Below are 21,705 nucleotides of genomic sequence, written 5' to 3'. Positions count from 1 at the left end.
ATTTTATTAATTAAAAAAAAAGAAGAAAATACATCTGGGACTTAGGCTTTCACTAGATTTAAAAAAACAGCTACAAGGATTAAGCATCAAGAATAGCTCTCGAGGTCCAGCTTAAAGGTTACAAGCAAAACAAAAGCACCTGGGGGCAGCAGAGAGGAATCCACAAGCCATAAAGAAATAAAAGAGAGAAACCTAATCGCATCTTCCTAGACATTTCCTGATCTACTTACATATCTGGAGTTTTAGATGAGTAGTTTCTAGGTATGATACTGATACCTGGCCCAAGCTTCTCACAGCATAACTACTCCCTGTCTGTGTCTCCCTGAGAACAGCAGCCAGACAAAAGGGAAGGCTTGTTTCAATTTTAAAAAGTTCTAGCCTTTTGGCCAGGTGCCCACTCACTTCCTTTTACCTGTGCATTGCAGCGAGACTTTTAACCCTTTACAGGTAAAGCAAGTAGAAAACAGCCACTAAGAGGGATTTTATAGCTAACTGGCTGGGTCCATAAAAGGGAGCTACTCCCACCCCCGCTTCATTTATCACAGGGGAGTTCCAGCAAAGGAAGCTGGGAAGGTGGCCAGGGAGCTGGGGGGTTGGGGGCAGGGGAATGGAGGGATTCAACAGTTTGAATTTAAATCGATCAGTCGTGACTGAGAGTTGGGACCCTGAGCTGGCTCTTCGGTGCCTTCTTTGATAACTGACTTGAATGGTGTCTGTTAAAGTCCAGAGCCAGCTTGTTCCAATCTGATCACTTCAAATCTGCCCAACCTGGGACACGTTTCAGAGGTGCTGAAGTCACAGGGAGCTGCGGATGCGCAAGCTCCAACAATCAGGCCAAAGTCCCTAAGCACCCAAAACCTGAGGCACACATCACTAGTTGCTGATTCTAAATCTGGTGCCATGTGTCCACTTCCTGGAACTCACTCAATACCACGTTGGAGAGGCCAAGGCCTGAACGGGACACCAAGACTGAGCTATGTTCCCAACCCTACAATGGCAGGACGGTGGGAGGAAGCCTCTACCCACTGTGCACCACTCATTCAATGGATCAGGGAAGGCCTACAGACTCCAGGGCAAGCTGTCCAGCACTTTCCACCAGGCCAAAATCCACTTGACGCAATGGGAATGTACACTGGGAGGGGAGTTCCGTCTCTGTTGTCCATCCAATCCTTAGCCTCTCAGCTGAGATTGCCAACAAGAGGCTGATTAATGGTGATGACTTTGTAACATGGACACCTGTCCACTTGAGACCTCTAAGATAGCACTAATGGTTGTTTTCCACAGTCAGGTGCCTATCACACCCTCATATTGTGGCTGCCCAGTGATTAGGTTCCTGGTGAAGTGGTGTGTTTAACTGCTCCTCAGTGGCATTCTCCTCAGCTGGGAGTTATTGCTCTGTATAAGCACCCTGTTTCCCTATAACGTTCTGCCCATGTAATCCAGGCATCAGTCTCCTTTCCAAGGTAATCATCATACATACAGTCAAACCCCGCCATAACGCGCCCCGCCATAACGCGAAATCGCTTATAACGCGATCGCAGGTTGGCTCCCCTTTAAGGTACAGTATAATACAGTACGGTACTGTACCAATGGTCCCCAACACCATGGCAGGGGAGAGAAGCTGCAGCCCCACACCTGCTGGGGACAGAGAATTCCGAGGCTGCTGGTGCCGGTGCTCTCTGTCCCCAGCAGGCGCGGGGCCCCAGCTTCTCTCCGGCTTCTCCAAGGCTGCTGGCGCCGGTGCTCTCTGTCCCCGGCAGGTGCGGGGCCGCAGCTTCCCTCCGGCTACAAGAGGAGCCGCGGCTCCCCGCCTGCTGGGGACAGAGAACTCCAGGGCTGCGGGCGCCGGTGTTCTCTGTCCCCGGCAGGTGCGGGGCTGCGGCTTCCCTCCGGCTACAAGAGGAGCCGCGGCTCCCCGCCTGCTGGGGACAGAGAACTCGGGGGCTGCGGGCGCCGGTGCTCTCTGTCCCCGGCAGGTGCGGGGCTGCGGCTTCCCTCCAGCTACAAGAGGAGCCGCGGCTCCCCGCCTGCCGGGGACAGAGAACTCCAGGGCTGCGGGCGCCGGTGCTCTCTGTCCCCGGCAGGTGCGGGGCTGCGGCTTCCCTCCGGCTACAAGAGGAGCCGCGGCTCCCCGCCTGCTGGGGACAGAGAACTCGGGGGCTGCGGGCGCCGGTGCTCTCTGTCCCCGGCAGGTGCGGGGCTGCGGCTTCCCTCCAGCTACAAGAGGAGCCGCGGCTCCCCGCCTGCCGGGGACAGAGAACTCGGGGGCTGCGGGCGCCGGTGCTCTCTGTCCCTGGCAGGTGGGGAGCTGTGGCTCCTCTTGTACCTGGAGGGAAGCTGTGGCCCCGCACCTGCCGCGGACAGAGCGCACCGGCGCCTGCAGCCTCAGAGTTCTCTGTCCCCGGCAGGCGGGGGGCTGCAGCTCCTCTCCCCTGCTGGGCACTAGGCACCAGGAGCACTAGGCAGTGCACCTCAATGCACCGCTTTGGGGACCACTGAAAACCTGACTGATTTGAAACCCCGTTATACCGCGACCCCGCATTTAGTGCGATGGAATTTTTTGGACCCCAAAGGTTGTGTTATAGCGGGGTTTCACTGTACCAACCATCACTCAGCATAGCATGTGTGTGTATCAAATGAAAGCAAATACAAGCAAGATGGACGAAATACCAAAACTCTTTGGAATTTTGATTACAGAGATGTTTCTTCAGTGTCTCAGTTTCTGAAGAATATAAACCAGGGGTTCTCAAACTTGGGGTCAGGACCCCTCAGAGGGCCACTGGGTTATTACAGGGGGGGTTGCAAGCTCTCAGCCTCCACCCTAAACCCCGCTTTGCCTCCAGCATGTATAATGGTGTTAAATATAGAAAAAAGTGTTTTTAATTTATAAAGGGGGTTGCACTCAGAGGCTTGCTGTGTGAAAGGGGTCACCAGTAGAAAAGTTTGAGAACCACTCGTATAAACCATTCCCTCCCTTCCTCTCCCACACTGCCCTGGCTGATTTTGCTGAGGGGGTGGGGTTTTAGGTGGGTCAAAGGTCAATGTGCAGTTCATACTGCAGTAGCACCCACCGGTGCCAATCAAAGATCTGGGTGCTCTGACACTCCCTTAGGAGTTACGTTTGCTGCCTACAGTTTGCAGCCGAAGGAAGCAAGCATTAAGGACATTATCGTACTCTTGCTTCCTTCCCATGAAACTTCCACAGAGTGATGCTAAAATTAGAGCTGGTTGAAAAAATGTCAGTGGAACAATTTTAAATGCAGCTTTTTCACAATCTAAATGTTTTGCAGGAACATGTTGATTTTGATAAATTTTAGATGAAACATTTCATTTTGACAGTCAAAACATTCAGACTTTTATAAGATTATACATAATCTATATTAGAAATACATAATCAATATTATATTTAATATTTCAGTACAATATACAAGATTAATCAAAACAACACTATCAACGCAAAGAATTTTGGAATTTTTGTTTTGCAGGAAATTTTGTCTTTTTGTTTGGAATTGGAAGGGAATTTCTCCCAGATGTTGGCATTTGCTGTGGAATGGAAATTCTGGTTCATGACCAGCTCTTGTGAACATCATAGCTCTAGTGTAGCTGGGCTGCGACACCACTTGCCCTCACTACTAGATAAGACTTCCTCATATCTAACCTCTGTGTTTCCTGGTTCAATTTCCAGTCACTGCTTATGCTCCTAACCCTAATAGTTTCACACAGTTTCTCTGGCCCCGTCACTCCTGACCTCTGCATATTAAGTTTCTTCTGATCTTTTAATCGCTTTCCCACCCTTCTTGGGATTCTCTCTGTAGCAAAATGCCCCAACGTCTGCTCACTGATAACAGGAGGGGAAGCTGAGAATCCAGGAGATTATTAAAACATGATCTCAAGGTCAGAGGTGAAAGTAAGCTGGTACAGTCCGGTACGGCATACCGACAAGAGCCAGTACACCGTGCTGGACCGCACCGGCTTCCGCGGGTGGGATTTAAAGGGCTCTGGGCTGCCTGCAGCTGTGGGCAGCCCAGAGCCCTTTAAATCCCACCCACGGCTCCGGCGGCTGGGTTGGGGCCAGATTTAAAGGGCTCAGAGCTCCTGTGGCTGCGGGCAGCTCAGAGCCCTTTGAATCCCGCCCGCAGCTCCGGCGGCTGGGCTGGGGCCGGATTTAAAGGGCTCGGAACTCCCGCAGCTGCAGGCAGCCCAGAGCCCTTTGAATCCCGCCCGTGGCTCCAGTGGCCGGGCTGGGGCCAGCCCTTTAAATCCTGGCCCCAGCCCGGCAAGGCTCGGGGTTTCCCGCAGCCGTGGGAGCTCTGGGCCCTTTAAATCCTGCTTGCAGCTCCGGCAGCCGTAGCTGCAGTGGGGATTTAAAGGGCCCGGAGCTCCGCGGCAGCCGGAGCCCTGGGGGCTCCCAGCCACCTCTGCAGCTGGGAGCCCCAGGTTGATTTAAAGGCCCTGGGGCTCCCAGCCACTGCCAGTGCCCCATGGCCTTTAAATCTTGAGAGGCACCACCTCTTCCGGTTGAGGCCACGCCCCCCTCAGGACTCCGGCAGTACCGGTAAGTCCTGTAAGTTACTTTCACCCCTGCTCAAGGTGGACATTTGGCTCGGATTTAGGGACCCCAGAGAGGCGGCCATGCCCACTTCTCCAGCTGCAGCATGTGGCTAGAGCCATGACCTGGGTGCACAATTACTCATTTATCTCTAACGCAGCAGTTCTGGATGACAGGGATATTAAAATGCTGACTGATCTGACTGTGAGCTTGTGCACTGCTGTGGCCAAAAGAGCTAATGCAATCGCAGGAGTAGGGAGATGGCTATTACCTCTGTGCAGCACTGGGGAGACTAGGACTGGAACACTGTGTCCAGCTCCGGTGTCCACGCTTTAAGAAGGACGTTAAAAATGGGAGAGCGTTCAGACAGCAAAGCGAGACTTATTGAAAAGGCAACTTGATCATTCTGTGAGAAACCTTTCTGGGAGCAGATATCTGCTACTAAGGGGTGTTTTCATCTAACAGACCCAGAACAAGATCCGATGGCTGGAGGCTGAAGCTAGAAAAACTCAAACTGAAAATAAGCCTCAACTTGTTCACAGCGATGGGAGTTAACCACTGGAACAGCAAAAACGAGGAGTCCTTGTGGCACCTGAGAGACTAACAAATGTATTTGGGCATAAGCTTTTGTGGGCTGGAACCCACTTCATCAGATGCAAGTTACAGAGGAAATGGTGGAGTCGCTGTCGTGCCAAGTCCCTAAACCAGGATTGGGTGGCTCTTTCTAAAAGATACATTCTAGTTCAACCAGAAATGGCTGAGCTCACTGCGGGAATTGCTGGACGTCCTCTGGCCTGTTATAAGGGAGAGTGGACTAGATAGTCACAGCGGTCCCGTCTAGTCTTAGAATGTATGAAACTGCTGAGCTTCAGTTCATCTGCAAATTTGACACCATAAGCTCAGGATTAAACAAAGACTGTGAATGGCTAGCCAGCTACAGAACCAGTTTCTCCTCTTTTGGTGTTCACACCTCAACTGCTAGAAGAGGGCTTCATCCTCCCTGATTGAACTAACCTCGTTATCTCCAGCCTGATTCTTGCTTGCATATTTATACCTGCCTCTGGAAATTTCCACTACATGCATCTGACGAAGTGGGTATTCACCCACAAAAGCCCATGCTCCAATATGTTTGTTAGTCTATAAGGTGCCACAGGACTCTTTGCCGCTTAATTAAATTAGTAACTTAACTCCTTGAGAAAAAACTGTATGTCTCATTGTAACAGGGTGCTGGCCAGGAGGGCCTGAGCCAGCTCCGTTAGCCCAGCTCCAAGTAAGAAGCATTAATTGGAGCTGGCTGAGTATGCCATGCCTAATTGGTAGAAGGGAAGCGCCTGCGGGCCTCATTAGCCAGGGGGCTTTATAGGGCTGGCAGGCAGGAAGGAAGGAAGTGAAGGGGGGAGAAGAAAGGAAAGGGCTGTGCATCCCTGCTTGCTGGAGAAGCTAGCTGTCCCCCAGATTGCTAGTTTGGAGAGCTCTGTAAATAGAAGGTGGTGGGAGCTGACACTGTAAATAAAAGGCTCTGGTGACTGCACCCTAGGGTGACCAGACAGCAAGTGTGAAAAATCGGGATGGGGGTAATAGGCACCTATAGAAGAAAATGCCCCAAATATCGGGACTGTCCCTATAAAATAGGGACATCTGATCCTCCTACTGCACCCAGAAGAGGTTTCTGACTGATTTGTAGGAGCCAGGGTCCCATAGTGCAAGGGCAAACCGGAAGCATGAGTGTAACGAGGGTCTTTGTTTTACTCGCATTCTGCCGTATATTTCATGTTATAGCAGTCTCAGATGATGACCCAGCACATGTTGTTCGTTTTAAGAACACTTTCACTGCAGATCTGACAAAACGCAAAGAAGGGACCAATGTGAGATTTCTACTGATAGCTACAGCACTCGATCCAGGGTTTAAGAATCTGAAGTGCCTTCCAAAATCTGAGATGGATGAGGTGTGGAGCATGTTTTCAAAAGTCTTAAAAGAGCAACACTCCGATGCGGAAACTACAGAACTTGAACCACCAAAAAAGAAAATGAACCTTCTGCTGGTGGCATCGGATTCAAATGATGAAAATGAACATGTGTCAGTCCGCTCTGCTTTGGATCATTATAAAGCAGAACCTGTCATCAGCATGGGCGCATGTCCTCTAGAATGGTGGTTGAAACATGAGGGGAATATGAGTCTTTAGCGCATCTGGCATGTAAATATCTTGCAACGCCAGCTACAACAGTGCCATGAGAATGCCTGTTCTCACTTTCAGGTGACATTGTAAACAAGAAGAGGGCAGCATTATCTCCTGCACATGTAAACAAACTTGTTTGTCTCAGTGATTGACTGAATAAGAAGTAGGACTGAGTGGACTTGTATGAGCTAGTTTTACATTGTTTTATTTTTGAATGCAGTTATTTTTTGTACATAATTCACATTTGTAAGTTCAATTTCCATGATAAAGAGATTGCACTACAATGCTTGTAATGGGGAAATTGAAATATACTATTTCTATATAAAAAGAACAGGAGTACTTGTGGCACTTTAGAGACTAACAAATTTATTTGAGCATAAGCTTTCGAGGGCTACAGCTCACTTCATTGGATGCATAGAATGGAGCATATAGTAAGGAGATATATATACACATACAGAGAACATGAAAAGGTGGGAGTTGTCCTACCAACTCTAAGAAGATAATTAATTAAGAGAAAAAACTTTTGTAGTGATAATCAAGATAGCCCATTACAGACAGTTTGATAAGAAGGTGTGAGGATACTTAACATGGGGAAATAGATTCAGTGTGTGTAATGGCTCAGCCATTCCCAGCCTCTATTCAAGCCTAAATTGATGGTGTCTAATTTGCATATTAATTCAAGGTCAGCAGTTGGAGTCTGTTTTTGAAGCTTTTCTGTTGCAAGATTGCTACCTTTAAGTCTGTTATTGAGTGACCAGAGAGGTTGAAGTGTTCTCCTACTGGTTTTTGAATGTTATGATTCCTGATGTCAGATTCTTTTGCATAGAGACTGTCCGGTTTGGCCAATGTACATGGCAGAGGGGCATTGCTGGCACATGATGGCATATATCACATTGGTAGATGTGCAGGTGAACGAGCCCCTGATGGCGTGGCTGATGTGATTAGGTCCTACTGTTGTACTCAAAGTACTATACAGGATCTTTTCAGGGGGATTAAGGCAAAACGCCACATTTATTAGTAATACAGGTATTAATTAATACTCTACAATATGCATATGAGATATCTCACAGTCATGCATTCACACACACACACACACAGGCACAAACACACTCCGTCTTGCTGTTGTTACCAACTAGTTGCTCCCCTTAACTGCACTGGCCAGGTGAGTTAGATGGGGGAGGGGTGGAGCCGGGCTTCTGCCGATCCGGATCGATGCTCCGATGGTGACAAGACGAGACCCGGGGTTCTCCTGCAAGACACCTCACATTTATAGCAGCTTCTCTCTTATGCAAATCTAGACCAGATTCAAAATCTGGGTCTGTGTCCATTGGTCTGTGTCCGTTGGTCTTTGTGCTGCTTTTCTCTGGGTGTTGTCCCAATGCTGCTCAAAAGAGGGTGTTTTCTAAAGAAGGTGCTGGCTTCTAATCCCCGAGGCCATCAGTATGTCTGTGCTTCTGTGTCGGGCCCACTTGACAAGTTGTATTGTCCTTTGCTCTGGCTCCCATTCCCTCTGCAACTGTTGTAGCTGTCTGGAGGTGGGTGTCTTCCAAGCCTCACTCATTCACACCTCATTCAGTCAATAGGGCAATTGATTACAGAGAGTGGGGGGGAAGATCTTATTCTACTTCTAGCAAAAAGGCACATGTTTCTTTTACTTTAACTACACTATTCTTAGGGGCTATAAAGTTTCCTACCAATTTTCTATATAGGGATCTAATACAATGTTGTATGAAAATAGAGAGGCCCAATGCCAAGTCATATGAAATACAAAATAACATCATGCAAGATGCAATGTCATAAAGATACTTAATACAGAAAGATACTTAATACAAAATAACACAATGCAACGTCATAAAGATTTATAGAGATAGTTAATACAGAGATTTCTCTACACTACGATGATGTCACTTTAATAGATATGTGGACAGAGTTGGTATCGGGCTTTGTTGCAAGGGTAGGTTCCTGGGTTAGTGTTTTTGTTCTGTGGTATGTGGTTGCTGGTGAGTATTTGCTTTAGGTTGGGGGGCTGTCTGTAAGCGAGGACAGGTCTGTCTCCCAAGGTCTGAGAGAGTGAGGGATCTTTCAGGATAGGTTGTAGATCATATATGCTCCATTCTATGCATCCGATGAAGTGGGCTGTAGCCCACGAAAGCTTATGCTCAAATAAATGTGTTAGTCTCTAAGGTGCCACAAGGACTCCTGTTCTTTTTGCGGATACAGACTAACACGGCTGCTACTCTGAAACCTATTTCTATTTACTATTTGAAATATACTATGGGCAACTGGGTCCTGAGACTGTTTTGCCGTGGACTGTCCCATGTCCCATCCAGTCTCAGGATCAGGGAGGGTAAAAGTGCTTAAAGTCACCTTTGCCCCTCACCCCTCTGGCCCTGTGTTGAGTCCAGCTCAGCTACACCAAATAATTTGGTATCTGGTGTCTCACACTGGATACCCAAAATCAATACCCACTTTATTGAATATTTTAAAAGTCTGAGTAAAAATTACTTCCTCTTCCTATTCATCACAGGGTTCTTACGTAGTATATCTGCTGTCACAGTCCTACTGGATTTCCAGCTGCCCACAGTCTGCCAGGGGCAAGGCGTCCTCATTTTTTAACATAAAAAACAAGTAGAAAGAAAATAAGTTTGATTCCCAACAGGTTTCATAAATCACCCAGCTCTCAGCTGCGTGAAGCCCCAGCACCCATTAGCTTTTGATTAGTACACTTCTCCCTTCAGCAAAACAAAAGCACACATTTGCTTTAGCCTCAGATATCTGAGACACTAGATTAGCCACAATTCCCCTCCTAATCTATATCAGCCCCACAAGTTTGTCTGCACTTACGAAACCTCCTGCTGCTGCATTACCACTGCGGCTTCACCTGGGGCACTAAACTAGATGAAAAACGGGTTTCTTAATCACCTTGTTGTCTGACCCTGCTCAGAGTAGGTCTAGATCTGCAATTCTCAATCTTTTCCATGCTCCACCTCGCTTTTCCATAGCGACACACCTCACCGTAGATCTCCCCTTCCAGGCTTTCCAAGATCTACCTGAAGTCTTCTCCCATTTAGTAATATGGGAATGGCAGAGCAGTCATGACCCCCGAACACCTGTTTGCAATCCCCCAGGTTGAGAGCACCTGGTATCAATGACACAGTGGTTAAAAGCCCCATCAACACAAGCTATAATGGCTGTGATGGAGTAGGGGCTGTCTGTGTGGGGGCTGGGAGAGCCGGGGAGGATTTAGGTGAGAGACAGGACCTGAGCCTGTAACCTGAGCTAGGCAGGGGGGAGGGGAAGTCAACACCTTGGCCTGGGAAACTAGAAAAAGGCAGGGAACCGGCTGGAGGGAGGGGGGTCAGTTTTCGGTTTGGGCCTTGGGGGTGAGTTCAGGGAATCCTGCGCTGGGATCCAAGCCCCCTGAACCCCAGAAGGACTCGACTGAGGGGTCCTGGTTGTGCTGTATCCTATGCTCCTGTGTCCAATAAACTTTCTGCTTTACTGGCTGGCTGAGAGTCACTGTGAGTCCCAGGAAGAGGGGTGCACGGCTGGACTTCCCCACACTCCGTGACAATGGCATTGCAACAAAGGTGAATTACAGGCCCTAAATTTGCCATTGTATTTCATGTGTCTTCCTACTGACCCTGGTCTGGACTGGGCAAATGTCTTCCCTACTGTGTATATGGCTGATTGCAAGCAACTCCTTTCCCAAAGCTTCATTAAAGCATCCATCAACCAAGAGTGTCTGGGCATCAGTGGAACAAAGCAAAACAGGGTCTAATGATGTGAGGAAAGACCAGCCTACCCTACAATTACAATCTAGCCAATGACAACACAATTGTGCCATGGCCCAGTTACAACCCCATACCAAACTGCAGTGTACATGGCCCTAAGCTGCATTTTGTAACCTGAATTCCAGGCTCACAGCCAAGGTCGTAGCCTGATTACAGAATGCATCCGAATGCCATCTCACTACAAACCGGGCCTGTGCTGGACCCAGCTCCCCTGACTTGGATGGAATTGGAAGTGGGGCCAAAGGTGAAATAAATAAATAATCCCTGTCAGTTTTGAAAGTGACCAGCTGGCTGTAAAGAAGCAGTGAATTGCCACAGGGTGCTGGCCAGTTGGGGCAGGGGAGGGCTTTGATAGCTGAGGGATGGGCTGGGTGGGGGGTTCTTTGGTGCATCAGAAAAACTCTCCTGCCAGATCCTATCCCCAAGTGGGATGGGGGAAGTTACCAGTGGAGTGGGGGATCCCAGATGGGAGAATGGGGAAATTGCTCTGCTCAGCCCTAAATAGCCATAACGGGAGCTGATTGTGTCCTCTCCACCCTTTCCAGCTCATGCGCATGCGCTGGAGTTCCCATTCCCCACCCCACAGCTCGGCCCTGCCAAGGCTCAGCCATTGTCAATAAGACCTGCAGCAAGCTGTACCCTCCCTTTCCTACAAAGGCCAAAAGCAGGTCATGCCTGTCTCCCCCCCCCCCCCCCGCATTTATCTCAGTCCTTCCTCCTGCTCCCCCCCCCCCCTTGCCAGGCTGTTTCCTCCTGATCCTGGCTCCTGCCCTGCCCCTCAAGGCCAATCTTGGGGCTAATCCCTCTCAATCCGCTGCAAATCCCTGCAGCCAGCATGACACCTTAGAGCTGCTATGTGTGAATGGGCTGGCAGGGCTGAATGGGTCACATGTAGAGGGCACACGTGGCACTGCCAGGGCTCAGTGGGATGGAGAGGTGGGAATGGCCAGCCTGGCTCCCGGGAACTGGGGGTATCATCCCCTCCTGCCCGTGCTCCACCAAAGAATGTTCCCTCTCATCGTCCCCTCTGACCCTGGCCCAAATCGGGGTGCTCAGCCTGGTGGCATCAAAGGTTTCCCTGTCTCAAGCCCCCAACGTCTGGGGGGCCCAAGTGCATCCCCTTGAGCCAGAGATGACTCCGTCAGACGTAGTGTCTGTTCAGGCCAAAATGGGGGCATCCCCTCCTCAGCCCATCCCCACCTTGCTAGGCAACACTCTTTGTTGGCTCACTGCTGTGGTTGTATCTTCACCCCCTCTCCACGATGCTGGGGTGTCCCTCTCCACACCAACCCCCAGTGATCCCGCCCTTCCTCCTCTCCCTGTCACCATGGAGTCCCTCTCTCAACTGTGGCTGTGGGGCACCTGCCATGATTGCATGGTGGACACCCCCCACCCATGAGAACTGCAGGGAGCAGGGTGCTCCCTCTCCCCCTGGGGACACAGCATGGCCCCCCACCAGTGGTTGTGGGACAGCTGATCGGGGCTGTCTGGGCCATGACGGGATGCGGGGAGGCGTCTGCCATGTCTAGCAGGGCTCTGGGGGGTTGGTTCCTGGGAGTGTGGGAGTGGGGTGACTATCCCATGTGAGTTCTGGTTTTAGGGGGGCAGATCTCCCTGTTACGGGGGCATGTCTCTGCCTGGGGGTCCCCGCGGCTATGCCCCAGCCCGTGGGGGGGGGGTGTCTTCCCGAGGCCCGGCGAGTCCTCCAGGCCCAGCAGAGGGAGCGGGCGGGCACGCGCGGCGGCGGCGGCTCCTCGCTCGGCGGCTCCGGCTCCGGCTTGTCGCCCCACTGAGCGCGGCCATGGCCCGCCTGCTGCTGCCCGTCCTGCTGGGGCACGTGGCGGCGCTGGGCCCGGCGCTGGCCGGGCCGGCGGCCGCCCGGGTCGAGGTGCTGGCGCTGCGGGAGCCGGAGGAGGCCGAGCCGCGCGCCCCGCCCGCCGGGGGCTACACGCTCCAGGGGGCGCTGCTGGGGGGCCGCCTGGACCCGGGCCCGCCGCCGCGGGAGGAGGCGATAGAGGGGAGCCTGGTCCTGGTACGGGCCTGGCCGCCCCGGAGCGCGGGGCTGGGGGGAGGAGCGGCCCGCGGGCGCTGGCCCCAGGGAAGGGGCTGGCTGGGGGACCGGCCCACGGGCCTGTCACCTGTACCGGCTCCAGCCGAGCCCGGGCGGGCAGTGGCTCCCGGGCAGGTCCAGGCTGAGTTTGGCCTTTTGCCTCTTTTCTCTTGGGTGGCCGGGGAGCCCTGGGCTGGCCCGGACCCGGCGGGGCCAGGCGCTGTACAACCCAGCGCAGAGAAGGGCCCTGCCCGGGAGCAAGCACCGGACAAGAGACACAGGCGGAGCCAGCCAGACCAGGGACATAATGAGACAAACTGCCGGGCAAGGATCGGCCCCACAGCCAGCCCTTGCCAGCTGTCTGGCAGGCAGCGAGGCTTTGTGGACGGTACCTGGAGCCCCTGCCAAGAGTGCGGCAAAGGGAGCGTGGCGCCTTTCTCATCGGGCTGCATTTGGGGAGCTGCTGCTGGGGACCTGCAGGCGAGTGGCTGGGCCCAGGGCCCTGAGATGGGCTAGGCGGCTCCCTGACAGCTGCTTCTCCTCCTGCAGATGGGAGATGCGGAGCCTGAGCTGCAGGGAGAGGACAGCTGGATTGCGGTGGTGCCGGTGGGGGAGGAACAGGCGGAGATCCCGAGGGGCAGCACGGAGGAGTCCTTCACCGCAGCCGTGGTCAACAAGGTGACTCACCGCTGCCTCAGTGGGTCGTCCTTGGGCCACAGCAGTGCCCCCCTGGGGACAGCGGCAGCAGGAGCTTCCCCATGGCATTGCCCCCTGGGTACCCACCGTGGAGTCTGGCAGTGGGGATTTCCTCCCCATGTGCCCCTTTGTGTGTGCCAGGGCACTGGGCAGAGGCTCCCTATGGCAGCGCCCCCTCGGGACCTGCAGTGTGCCCCAGGGATTCTGGCAGTGGCAACCCTTTTATCCAGTCAGCCCCGTGCTCCCTAGGACTCTGCCTGGCAGCAGGGGATCCTTGCAGCCGCTCAGCAAGGGCAAACTGGAGCCAGGCTACTCCTGCCTTGGAGTGACTTCCTGGAATGCCAGCCGCGGGCTGGAGACCAGGACCCCTCTTATCACCACAGGTTGGCTCATTGAGGCTGAGTCAGAGGGTGACCCTCAGGAAAATCTCCTGGGTTTGGGGGGGAATGGCTCGATTGCCCACCCACCCTGTCCTGAGGCTGCTGGGCCCAGCCTCCTATCGCCTTCCCTTGGCCTCCATGTTTGTGTGTGGTCCATAGCGTGTGCAACTCTGTCTCTCCCTGGCCCTGTGCACTCTCCCCCCACAGATGAAGCGAGCCCTAGTTCTGGGAGCATCAGCCCTGCTCATTCTCGCGCTGAATCAGAACACGATCCGAGAGGTAGGAGCGTTGCGCTGGCTCCCCGTAACCCTGCCGTGGGGAGGGTCCATGGCCTCGCTGACATGTCTGTTGCTTTCCTCCCTGCTGCAGTTGGATGTGTCCCAGATGCTCTCCAAGCCTGTGATTGTGATCCAGACCTCAGACAATGTCACCCGGCTTCTCGGGGCTCTGCTACGGTAAGAGCCTGCAGGTGGGAAGGGGGGGGGGGGGGCAGCTGGAGAGTGCCGAGACCTTGCAGGGCTGTGAGTGTGCATGCACAAGCACTGTCAAGGGCTTCAGCAAGGACTGTGTGTGTGATCTTTAGCCCTTGTAGTGTGTGTGTGCGCGCGTGCACACTCATTACCCCGAGCTCCAGAAAAGTGTGTGTGTGGGGGGGTGAGCCTTAGCCCCACAGTGCCTGTGCTGGTATACACACGCTACCCTGGGACCCAGCCAGAGCTATGTGTTTTCTTCTCTGCCCCCTTGAGAGCCCTGCCAGCCTGTGTGTGGCATCCCATTCACATGTGTGTCCCTTGAGTATGGCGAATCGGGGTGACTGCGCCGGGTCCCGTGCTTTTGGGGGACCTGCGCTTCAGTGTGCGTGTGTCATGCGGGGGGCACTAGGCCAGCCCGGGGGCGGTGGAGTTCGGGGGGCCAGGCTGGCTCAGGGAGTTAGTGGGGGGCCTGGCGAGAGCAGCAGGGCTCAGGCCCACACTCATCAACGGGAAGTACGCGTTGTATTTCTTCTTCTTGCTTGCCTGCCACTGCACTGTCCACCAGCGCCCTAGCACCGCTGGAACACACCAGCGCCAGACTGACCCCATCCATTGCCCTTGCGCCCAGAACCCCTCCCTTTTCTGGGACCTCCCAACACAGGCAGCCCCCTCGCCCCTAGCATAGGTGCCACCCTGTGAGACTCCATTGTCCCTTGCCCCCCAGTACTGGTGTCCCCTCCTCACGCCAGATTTCACCTGTATAAAAAAATGTTAAGGGGGGCCCATACAGGCTGTTCTGTCCCAGGCGCTGCACCCTCCTAGGGACAGCCCTGTTCATTCTCCAAGCCGTTCAAACCTAGTACAGTGCCCTCAAAGGCCACCTTTGAGAACTGGGCTTTACACGATAAATGCTGAAAGGCACAAGGAGTGGCGAGCTCTGCTTCCTGCCAGCGCTTTTGTAGCAGGCATCTTCTGAAGTGGCAAGAAAATGAGGCCCAGAGCACTCGTGCTGAGAGGATCCAGTCCTGGGCCATGATGCTCAGCTGATGGGGCTAAGATGACAAAAGTTGTCCTCCATGGAGCCTGGCTTTGCTTAACAGCCGCCTCCAAGTGTTGGTGGGGCCTGGGAGAGCAGCTCCCTTGGTGATGGGGCCCCATGGGGTAGAACACTGAGCACTTACAGCACTCTGCAGACACCTGTGTCACCTCTCAGCCCCCCCCCCCCACGGGGGGGTGTCAGTGTCGTTGCCATCATTTTACAGGTGGGGAAACTGAGGCACAGAGTGACTTGCCCCAGGTCGCTCAAGGAGTCAGTCCCAGTGCTCCATTCTCTTACTGTCTCCCTTTTGCCCTCTGTGTATGTGTCTTGGGCTCCATTATTTCCTATGTGGGTTCCATGGCTTCCTGGGGGCTCACAGGCCACCCTCTACATGAGAGGCAGGCTAGGGGATATTCTTGGAGCACCTAAGCGGCAGGATGAGGTTGTGGGCTGGGATCCCCCACCCCACAGAATGTTGAGCTCTCCTTGTCCGTGCCCCTTTTGGCTGCATGACTGAGGTGCCTGTGCCCAGGGAAACTGTGGGACTAACGCTGTTTTCAACTTTTGCTAACAGGGGGCTCCGAGTGACAGCCAAGATCACGTACCAAGCGATGCTGCTGGAGAACCTGGTACATAGTCTCAGCAGGGAGGGGACGGCGTGTGTGCATGCATGCGCTGGGCTGGGTGCATGTCAGTGCTCAGACTGGGGAATGTGTGTGATCATAGCATCCTGGCCTCGTGCTTTCTCCAGCCCAGTGTGAAATGGCCTGGCCCTGCCGGGCTTCTACCACTTCCCTTGGGAGCTGATTCCACAGCCAGACACACCTTGCTGCCAAGGAGCAACTGTCTACCTCGATACCCAATTTATCTGGGCACACGTTCCTGAATGTATTTATCCTCAGCCAAGAGATGGGGAAACACTAGCTCCATTTTACAGATGGGGGAAACTGAGGCACAGAGTCACTTGAATGACTTACCCCAGGTCACAGAGCCTGGGGCTGAACCGGAAATTGAACCTATGTCTCCTGAATCCTTGGTCAGTGCCTTACCCATTAGGCCATCCTTCCTTCCATGTCAGCCCCAACTTTCCCTTAACTTCACCCCATTACCTGCTTTCTGTTCCCTAGGGGGCCACAACTAACTGCAGACTCATGACCTGTTGTCACTTAGCCACATTATAGACAGACAGAGGTTCCCTCTTAACTTGGCCGCTTTCACTGCTCTACTCCAGGCTCCCTTCACTTTGTCAGGATCTGTCTGGTAAAGCAGTGCCTGTTGAGGTGACCAGATGCCAGGCAAGCCACTTAGAGCAGGATCCTGCCCTCCTTGCTCTGTGACATGATGCTGTCTGTGTATGGCCTGTTCCCAGTGCCATCTTGTGCTGCTATCTCCTGTTGCCCCTGCATGGTCTCACTGTTGTCTCCATGTGTTGGTGTTGGCCTGCTCTGTCGCTGGCTGATGCATGGTGCTGTTTTTTCTCTGCAGGGAGTGACTCTCACCCTGTGGTCGACCTGCGGCCTGTCCCGGGGTGGGCTGTATGGAGAGTGGCAAGGAGTTATCTGCACGGGCGAGAACAGCTCGCGGGTCCAGGTTTGTGTTGCTGCTGGCTGAAGGGTGTCCCTGGGGTTCCAGGCACGCAGTGCCTGCAAGTAGTTACATGTGTGACCCTGGGCTCCAGCAAGATAAAGAGCACCATTCTATCTGGTATCTGGAGCAACCCATTGGTTAGTGTGGTGCTCTGTCATCCAGGGGACCAGCTCTGACTCCCGTCAGGGGGCAGAGTCCCAGCCTCAGGTAGTGAAGGGAGGGAGAGATGTTCCTCAATAGCACCCCTAGGGGTGAATGAAAGAGCAGTAGAGGCAAGTACCAAAGGGGGATCCCATCCTGTTCTTGGCTGAGATGCAGGCAGGGCTTGCTGGGGGGTGTTGCAGCTGAGCTGGGGAAGAATGGAGTCCCCAGTGTGTCCTAATGGCTCCTGTGTGCTGGCCCTGCAGAAGTACCTTCAGCAGCTGTGGAACACCATCCTGTTCATAGCCCTGATCCTGTGCACGGGTGTGATTGTGCAGGCCCAGCGGCAGTCTCGGCAGGGCCAGCCAGACCAGGACACCGAGGTGCGCTTACTCCTCTGCTCTTCTCCTCTTCGCTCCCATTGGGGACATGCAGCTGGGAACTGACTCTGTGCTCTGCCTTCCCAGCTGGACCTCAAGCAGCACATCCTGCGGAGGCTGTCGGCACTGAAGACCCGGCGCTACCACCCTGGCAAACACCCCTGGAGCCAGGCCCGTGACATTGATAGCTGTGTTGTCTGCTTGGACCAGTTCCACAAGAACCAGGTAGAGCCTGGCCGGGGTGAGACATGCTGGGGTCTTGGGACCAGTGCCTTGTGCACCAGCCTTGCCAGACTGCTGCTAGAGACAGACACAGGAGGTCTGTGAGAAGCCTGCTAGCCAGTGGCAGAAGCTGGGCTGAAAAGTCATAGGCCAGTTAAAGCTATCGCCCCTAACCTGGGTATGGATTCTCCTCTGGGCACAAGAGTTCCTGCCTATAGAATCTCAGGGTTGGAAGGGACCTCAGGAGGTATCTAGTCCAACCCCCTGCTCACAGCAGGACCAGTCCCTAGACAGATTTTTACCCCAGTTCCCTAAATGGCCCCCTCAAGGATTGAACTCACAACCCTGGGCTTAGCAGGCCCATGCGCAAACCACTGAGCTATCCCTCCCTGATGTTCAGCTCCCTCCCAGTGCTCCTTGCCTGGAGCAATCCCCAGCCTCTGCCTTCAGCTAGCAGGCTGCCAGCAGCTCCGCTGTGCCTGCCCCTTTCAAATACTTGTATGGTGGTTAGATGTCTCCCCATCTGGCCTATTAGTGCATTCCATTGCAGCAGGGCGGCAGATACTGAGCTGTCTGGCCCGCTGCTCTGGCCTGACACATCTCCAAGGCAGGGTGCTAAGATGGCTGCTGTTGTCCCCGACATTCATTGCTTTGCCTCCTGCCCACAGTGTTTGCGGGTGCTGCCGTGTTCACATGAGTTTCACCGGGATTGTGTGGATCCGTGGCTGCTCCTGCAACAGACCTGCCCTTTGTGCAAGCACAACATCCTGGGTGAGAGCAGAGGGTGGCATCGGAGGGTGGCCCCCTGTACAGCTGCCTGTGCTTGCCCTGAGGCTTCAGGCCTCTCACTGTGATGTGGGCAAAGCCCTGCAAGTTCCTGGGGGAGGCTGCTGGAGGGCAGTGACTGTTGGGCTTATCCCAGCACTGCACCGTCAGTCTGGGACTGACCTGGCTGTGGATTCCTTTGACACTCCTCCCCCCCCCACCCCGGTGACATGCAGAAATGGGACAGACCCAGTAAATGAGCCTCCTAGCTGGGATAACAGGCTGTCCACACATTGTGGCATAAATATGAGGCCAGGTCTCCCAGCCCCCACCTTGGTGATCTCAGCATGCTTGCAGTAGGGGGTCTGGGAGGTTTGGGGGCTGTGGGCTCTGGGGGAAGGGTGTGGTGTTGGGGGGGCTCTGGGGAGGTGTGTTAAGTACACAATAACTGCGTGCTTGGGTTTAGGATCCTGTGGCAGCTTCTTGCCCTGTTTTCCCTAGGGAGAGCTCGCTGGCAGTGAAGGGGTTACTGACCCTCTTGATCTCCCTTCCAGGTAACTGCTGTGGTGAGAGCTAGCTGGCCTATGGACATGCCGCGGGGATAGAGTCACCTGCACTCCGGGGCCAGGGGCACCAGGGAAGTGGCTCCATCAGCACAGCAGGTGGCTGAGCAGGGGGAAGCAGCAGCACTGTGCATGTGTCCCCAGGGCTGGGCAGACTCTCAGGGCTGTATGCTCAGCTCAGCAGTTATCCCGAGGCAGCAGAGCGAGAACCTGAGCACTGGGGTGAAGAAAGGTTCTGCTCCCTTTAGCGTGCACTCAGACAGCCCTGTTTGGCAGGGGTAGAAGGCAGGGTCAGTGTGGCAATGGATGTGGCCAAATTCTTCCCTGTCTTAAATCCATGCGAGCCCCTGGAGATCAGGGAGGGCAGAACTTGGCCTCTGAGTGTGTGTGTGTAGGGGGTGGGGGTGCATCTGATCTGTCGATATTAGTGTAGCGTCTTTGGAGGGGTGGGGGTTGTGGGGGGCAGGTAAAATAAGCTAAGGAGGCATCTGAGACCCCCTCAGGGGAATAAGGAGGAGATGCCAGACTTCTTAGGCAAAGTCTTAAAGGGTTAGTGGGGAAGCTCCAGCTACGATGGGAGAGGCTGGTCCGTGTGGCTGGCGCAAGCACTTTGCTGTAAGCTGATTTCTCTGTGCTCCCAGGGGCAGGCTAGTCTTCTCCCGCCCCGTGCTCTTAAGGGACAATTACTCTCTCCTTTTATAAATCTCTGTTTTCTGTACTCCCATGACTGCTGCTAGGAGCCCCTGGGCTGGCTCAGCTCTCAGTTACTCCTTGGCTAGCTCAGCAGGGTGGCCTGGGTGTAACTGAAGGCAGCGCTGAGCCCCTCTCATCCCTCATAGGGTCGTGGCCCACACCTGGAGCAGGGGAGGGGGCCTGGAAGCTGCGTTGATCTGCCATCTTTCGACATGCTTCCCTTCTCGCTGGCCTTTGGGAGATCACCTTGCTGGAGGGCAGGGGCAGGAAGTGGGGAGGGGTTGAATGCTTGCTTTATTTATACTAACTTATTAGAGAGAATGGCATGCGGTAGCTGCAGGGGTGGAACAATATCCGTGGATGTGCTGCAGTGTCCAGGCCTTTGCTGGGAGCCCTGCCCTGCTGGGTCCCAGCCCCACTCAGCAGCAGAGATTGCTGGATTTGATTCACTGTACATGTCTGTAAAGCCGCCTGCGCTATTAAATCTAGAGCAAGAAGAAACCTGCACTGCTCTTGTTGATGTTTCTTTTCCAGAACAATCCAGCACTGATTCCCCCCTACTTCCTGCATGGGTTCAGTTTCCCTCTGCCTGGCTAGCAAGCCCCTTTCTCTCCTAGTCTCCAGCTGCCATTTAGAAAGGGTCCCTCCCAAGAGAGCAGAGAAGCTGAAAGGGCGGTGTGCCATGGAAAAGAGCCGGGCTTGATTCTTGTTGTGAGTTCAAGGTGGTGACCTGGTTATTGCCTTGGTTGCAGGTTCAGGGTCCATAAAAATATCAGGGCATGATACATGCCAGACAGTAGTCTTTGCTCACAGCGCAGGGATAGTGTGATCTCCAGGCTGGACACAGCAGTCCAGTAACTTGCCAGAGAGTGGATGTGGCCAAGCTGGTATCAGAGCTCAAGAGGCCCTGAGTCCCAGTCCTGTGCTTAGCCTGCTAGTCCATGCGTCTCTCCTAGAGCAAACCTTTGGGCACGTAGCCAGCTCCCTTTGCCTCCCCCGGCTTCAGCTGGATGTGAAAATCATAGAATCATAGAATCTCAGGGTTGGAAGGGACCTCAGGAGGTCATCTAGTCCAACCCCCTGCTCAAAGCAGGACCAAACCCAACTAAATCATCCCAGCCAGGGCTTTGTCAAGCCTGACCTTAAAAACCTCTGAGGACCTGATTTTTCCAGGGACTGAGGTGAGACTGACTGGCCTGTAGTTCCCTGGATCTTCCTTCTTCCCTTTTTTAAAGATGGGCACTACATTAGCTTTTTTCCAGTCATAGAATCATAGAATCATAGGTTCCCATCCACTATTGCTTCCTCTACTATTTCTTCCCTGTTTGTGAGCAGCAGGTCAAGAAGAGCTTTTCCCCTAGTTGGTTCCTCCAGCACTTGCAACAGGAAATTGTCCCCTACACTTTCCAGAAACTTCCTGGATTGTCTGTGCAAAATATATCTACCCAAGGGCCACTTCGGTGAGGACTACAGGAACCTGCATGCAATGCAGCCTGGCTAGTCTGATGAAGGATCATGGATTTCAAGGCCAGAAGGACCATTACGATCATCTAGCCTGCCTTCTGCCTAGTATAGTGCAGAGGATTCCACCAGAAGCCCACTGCATGCTGGACACTGGTTTCCACGGGCTGCATGCCATGACTCAAGCTGGGGAGTGTGGAACATAGTGTAGAATGCAGTGGCATGGGCTTAGTCCTCTACACTGAGGCTAATGAACATCTGCTGAGCCTCGCTTTGGTTCAGTTTTTAGGCATCTCTGCTGCTGATTAATCTTATTGTGGGTTCCAATGACACTTAGTCTCCCTCAGTCCAGTAAACTGGTGCTATAGCATGAGATATGAAATGGGCACGTTCCCCCTGGCAGATCGAGGAGGCATGTTGGTTGTGCTTTGTTAAAAGCCCTCGGACAAACGGTATTGCCTAATGTGGGATAAAGGTGGGAGGAGAAATTGCAAGGGTGTTGACCAGCATAAAATAGGTGGTGGGAAGCCTCATGGATTGTAATAAAGTAGTTGTCAGAAGCTCTTTAAGGAATGGCTAAGCTTAAATGTAAACTATTAGTTTACTAACAGCACTGTCCTCTCTCTGGGAATCAAGTCCTTTCCCTGTAAGGGCAAGGATGGTCTGATCTAAGCTAGTCTTTCATCTCTAACTTCTCAGAGCCTAACTTGGTAACAGAGCCATTGAAAAGGAATA

At 53.5% G+C, this 21,705-nt stretch overlaps 1 protein-coding gene across 3 annotated transcripts; it reads left to right on the top strand.

The window, feature by feature from the left end:
- Window positions 1–12,315: 12,315 nt before the first annotated feature.
- RNF215 (ring finger protein 215) lies at window positions 12,316–20,010 on the top strand. 3 transcript variants are annotated; one of them, XM_039505903.1, is made up of 10 exons: window positions 12,316–12,552; window positions 13,120–13,248; window positions 13,854–13,925; window positions 14,016–14,101; window positions 15,733–15,787; window positions 16,644–16,748; window positions 17,153–17,269; window positions 17,354–17,491; window positions 18,157–18,259; window positions 18,808–20,010. In XM_039505903.1, the coding sequence occupies exons 1-10, from the start codon at window positions 12,322–12,324 to the stop codon at window positions 18,828–18,830; spliced, it is 1,059 nt and encodes a 352-aa protein (XP_039361837.1). In that variant the 5' UTR covers window positions 12,316–12,321; the 3' UTR covers window positions 18,831–20,010. The 3 variants fall into 3 exon arrangements, with proteins under 3 accessions (XP_039361837.1, XP_039361838.1, XP_039361839.1); XM_039505904.1 differs by lacking the exon at window positions 13,854–13,925; XM_039505905.1 differs by lacking the exon at window positions 17,153–17,269.
- Window positions 20,011–21,705: the final 1,695 nt, after the last annotated feature.

The sequence above is a fragment of the Mauremys reevesii genome, linkage group 18 (assembly GCF_016161935.1).
Source record: "Mauremys reevesii isolate NIE-2019 linkage group 18, ASM1616193v1, whole genome shotgun sequence".
Classification (NCBI taxonomy): domain Eukaryota; kingdom Metazoa; phylum Chordata; order Testudines; family Geoemydidae; genus Mauremys; species Mauremys reevesii.
The sequence above is the reverse complement of the archived record's forward strand: the minus strand, read 5'-3'. Positions and strand labels throughout refer to the sequence as shown.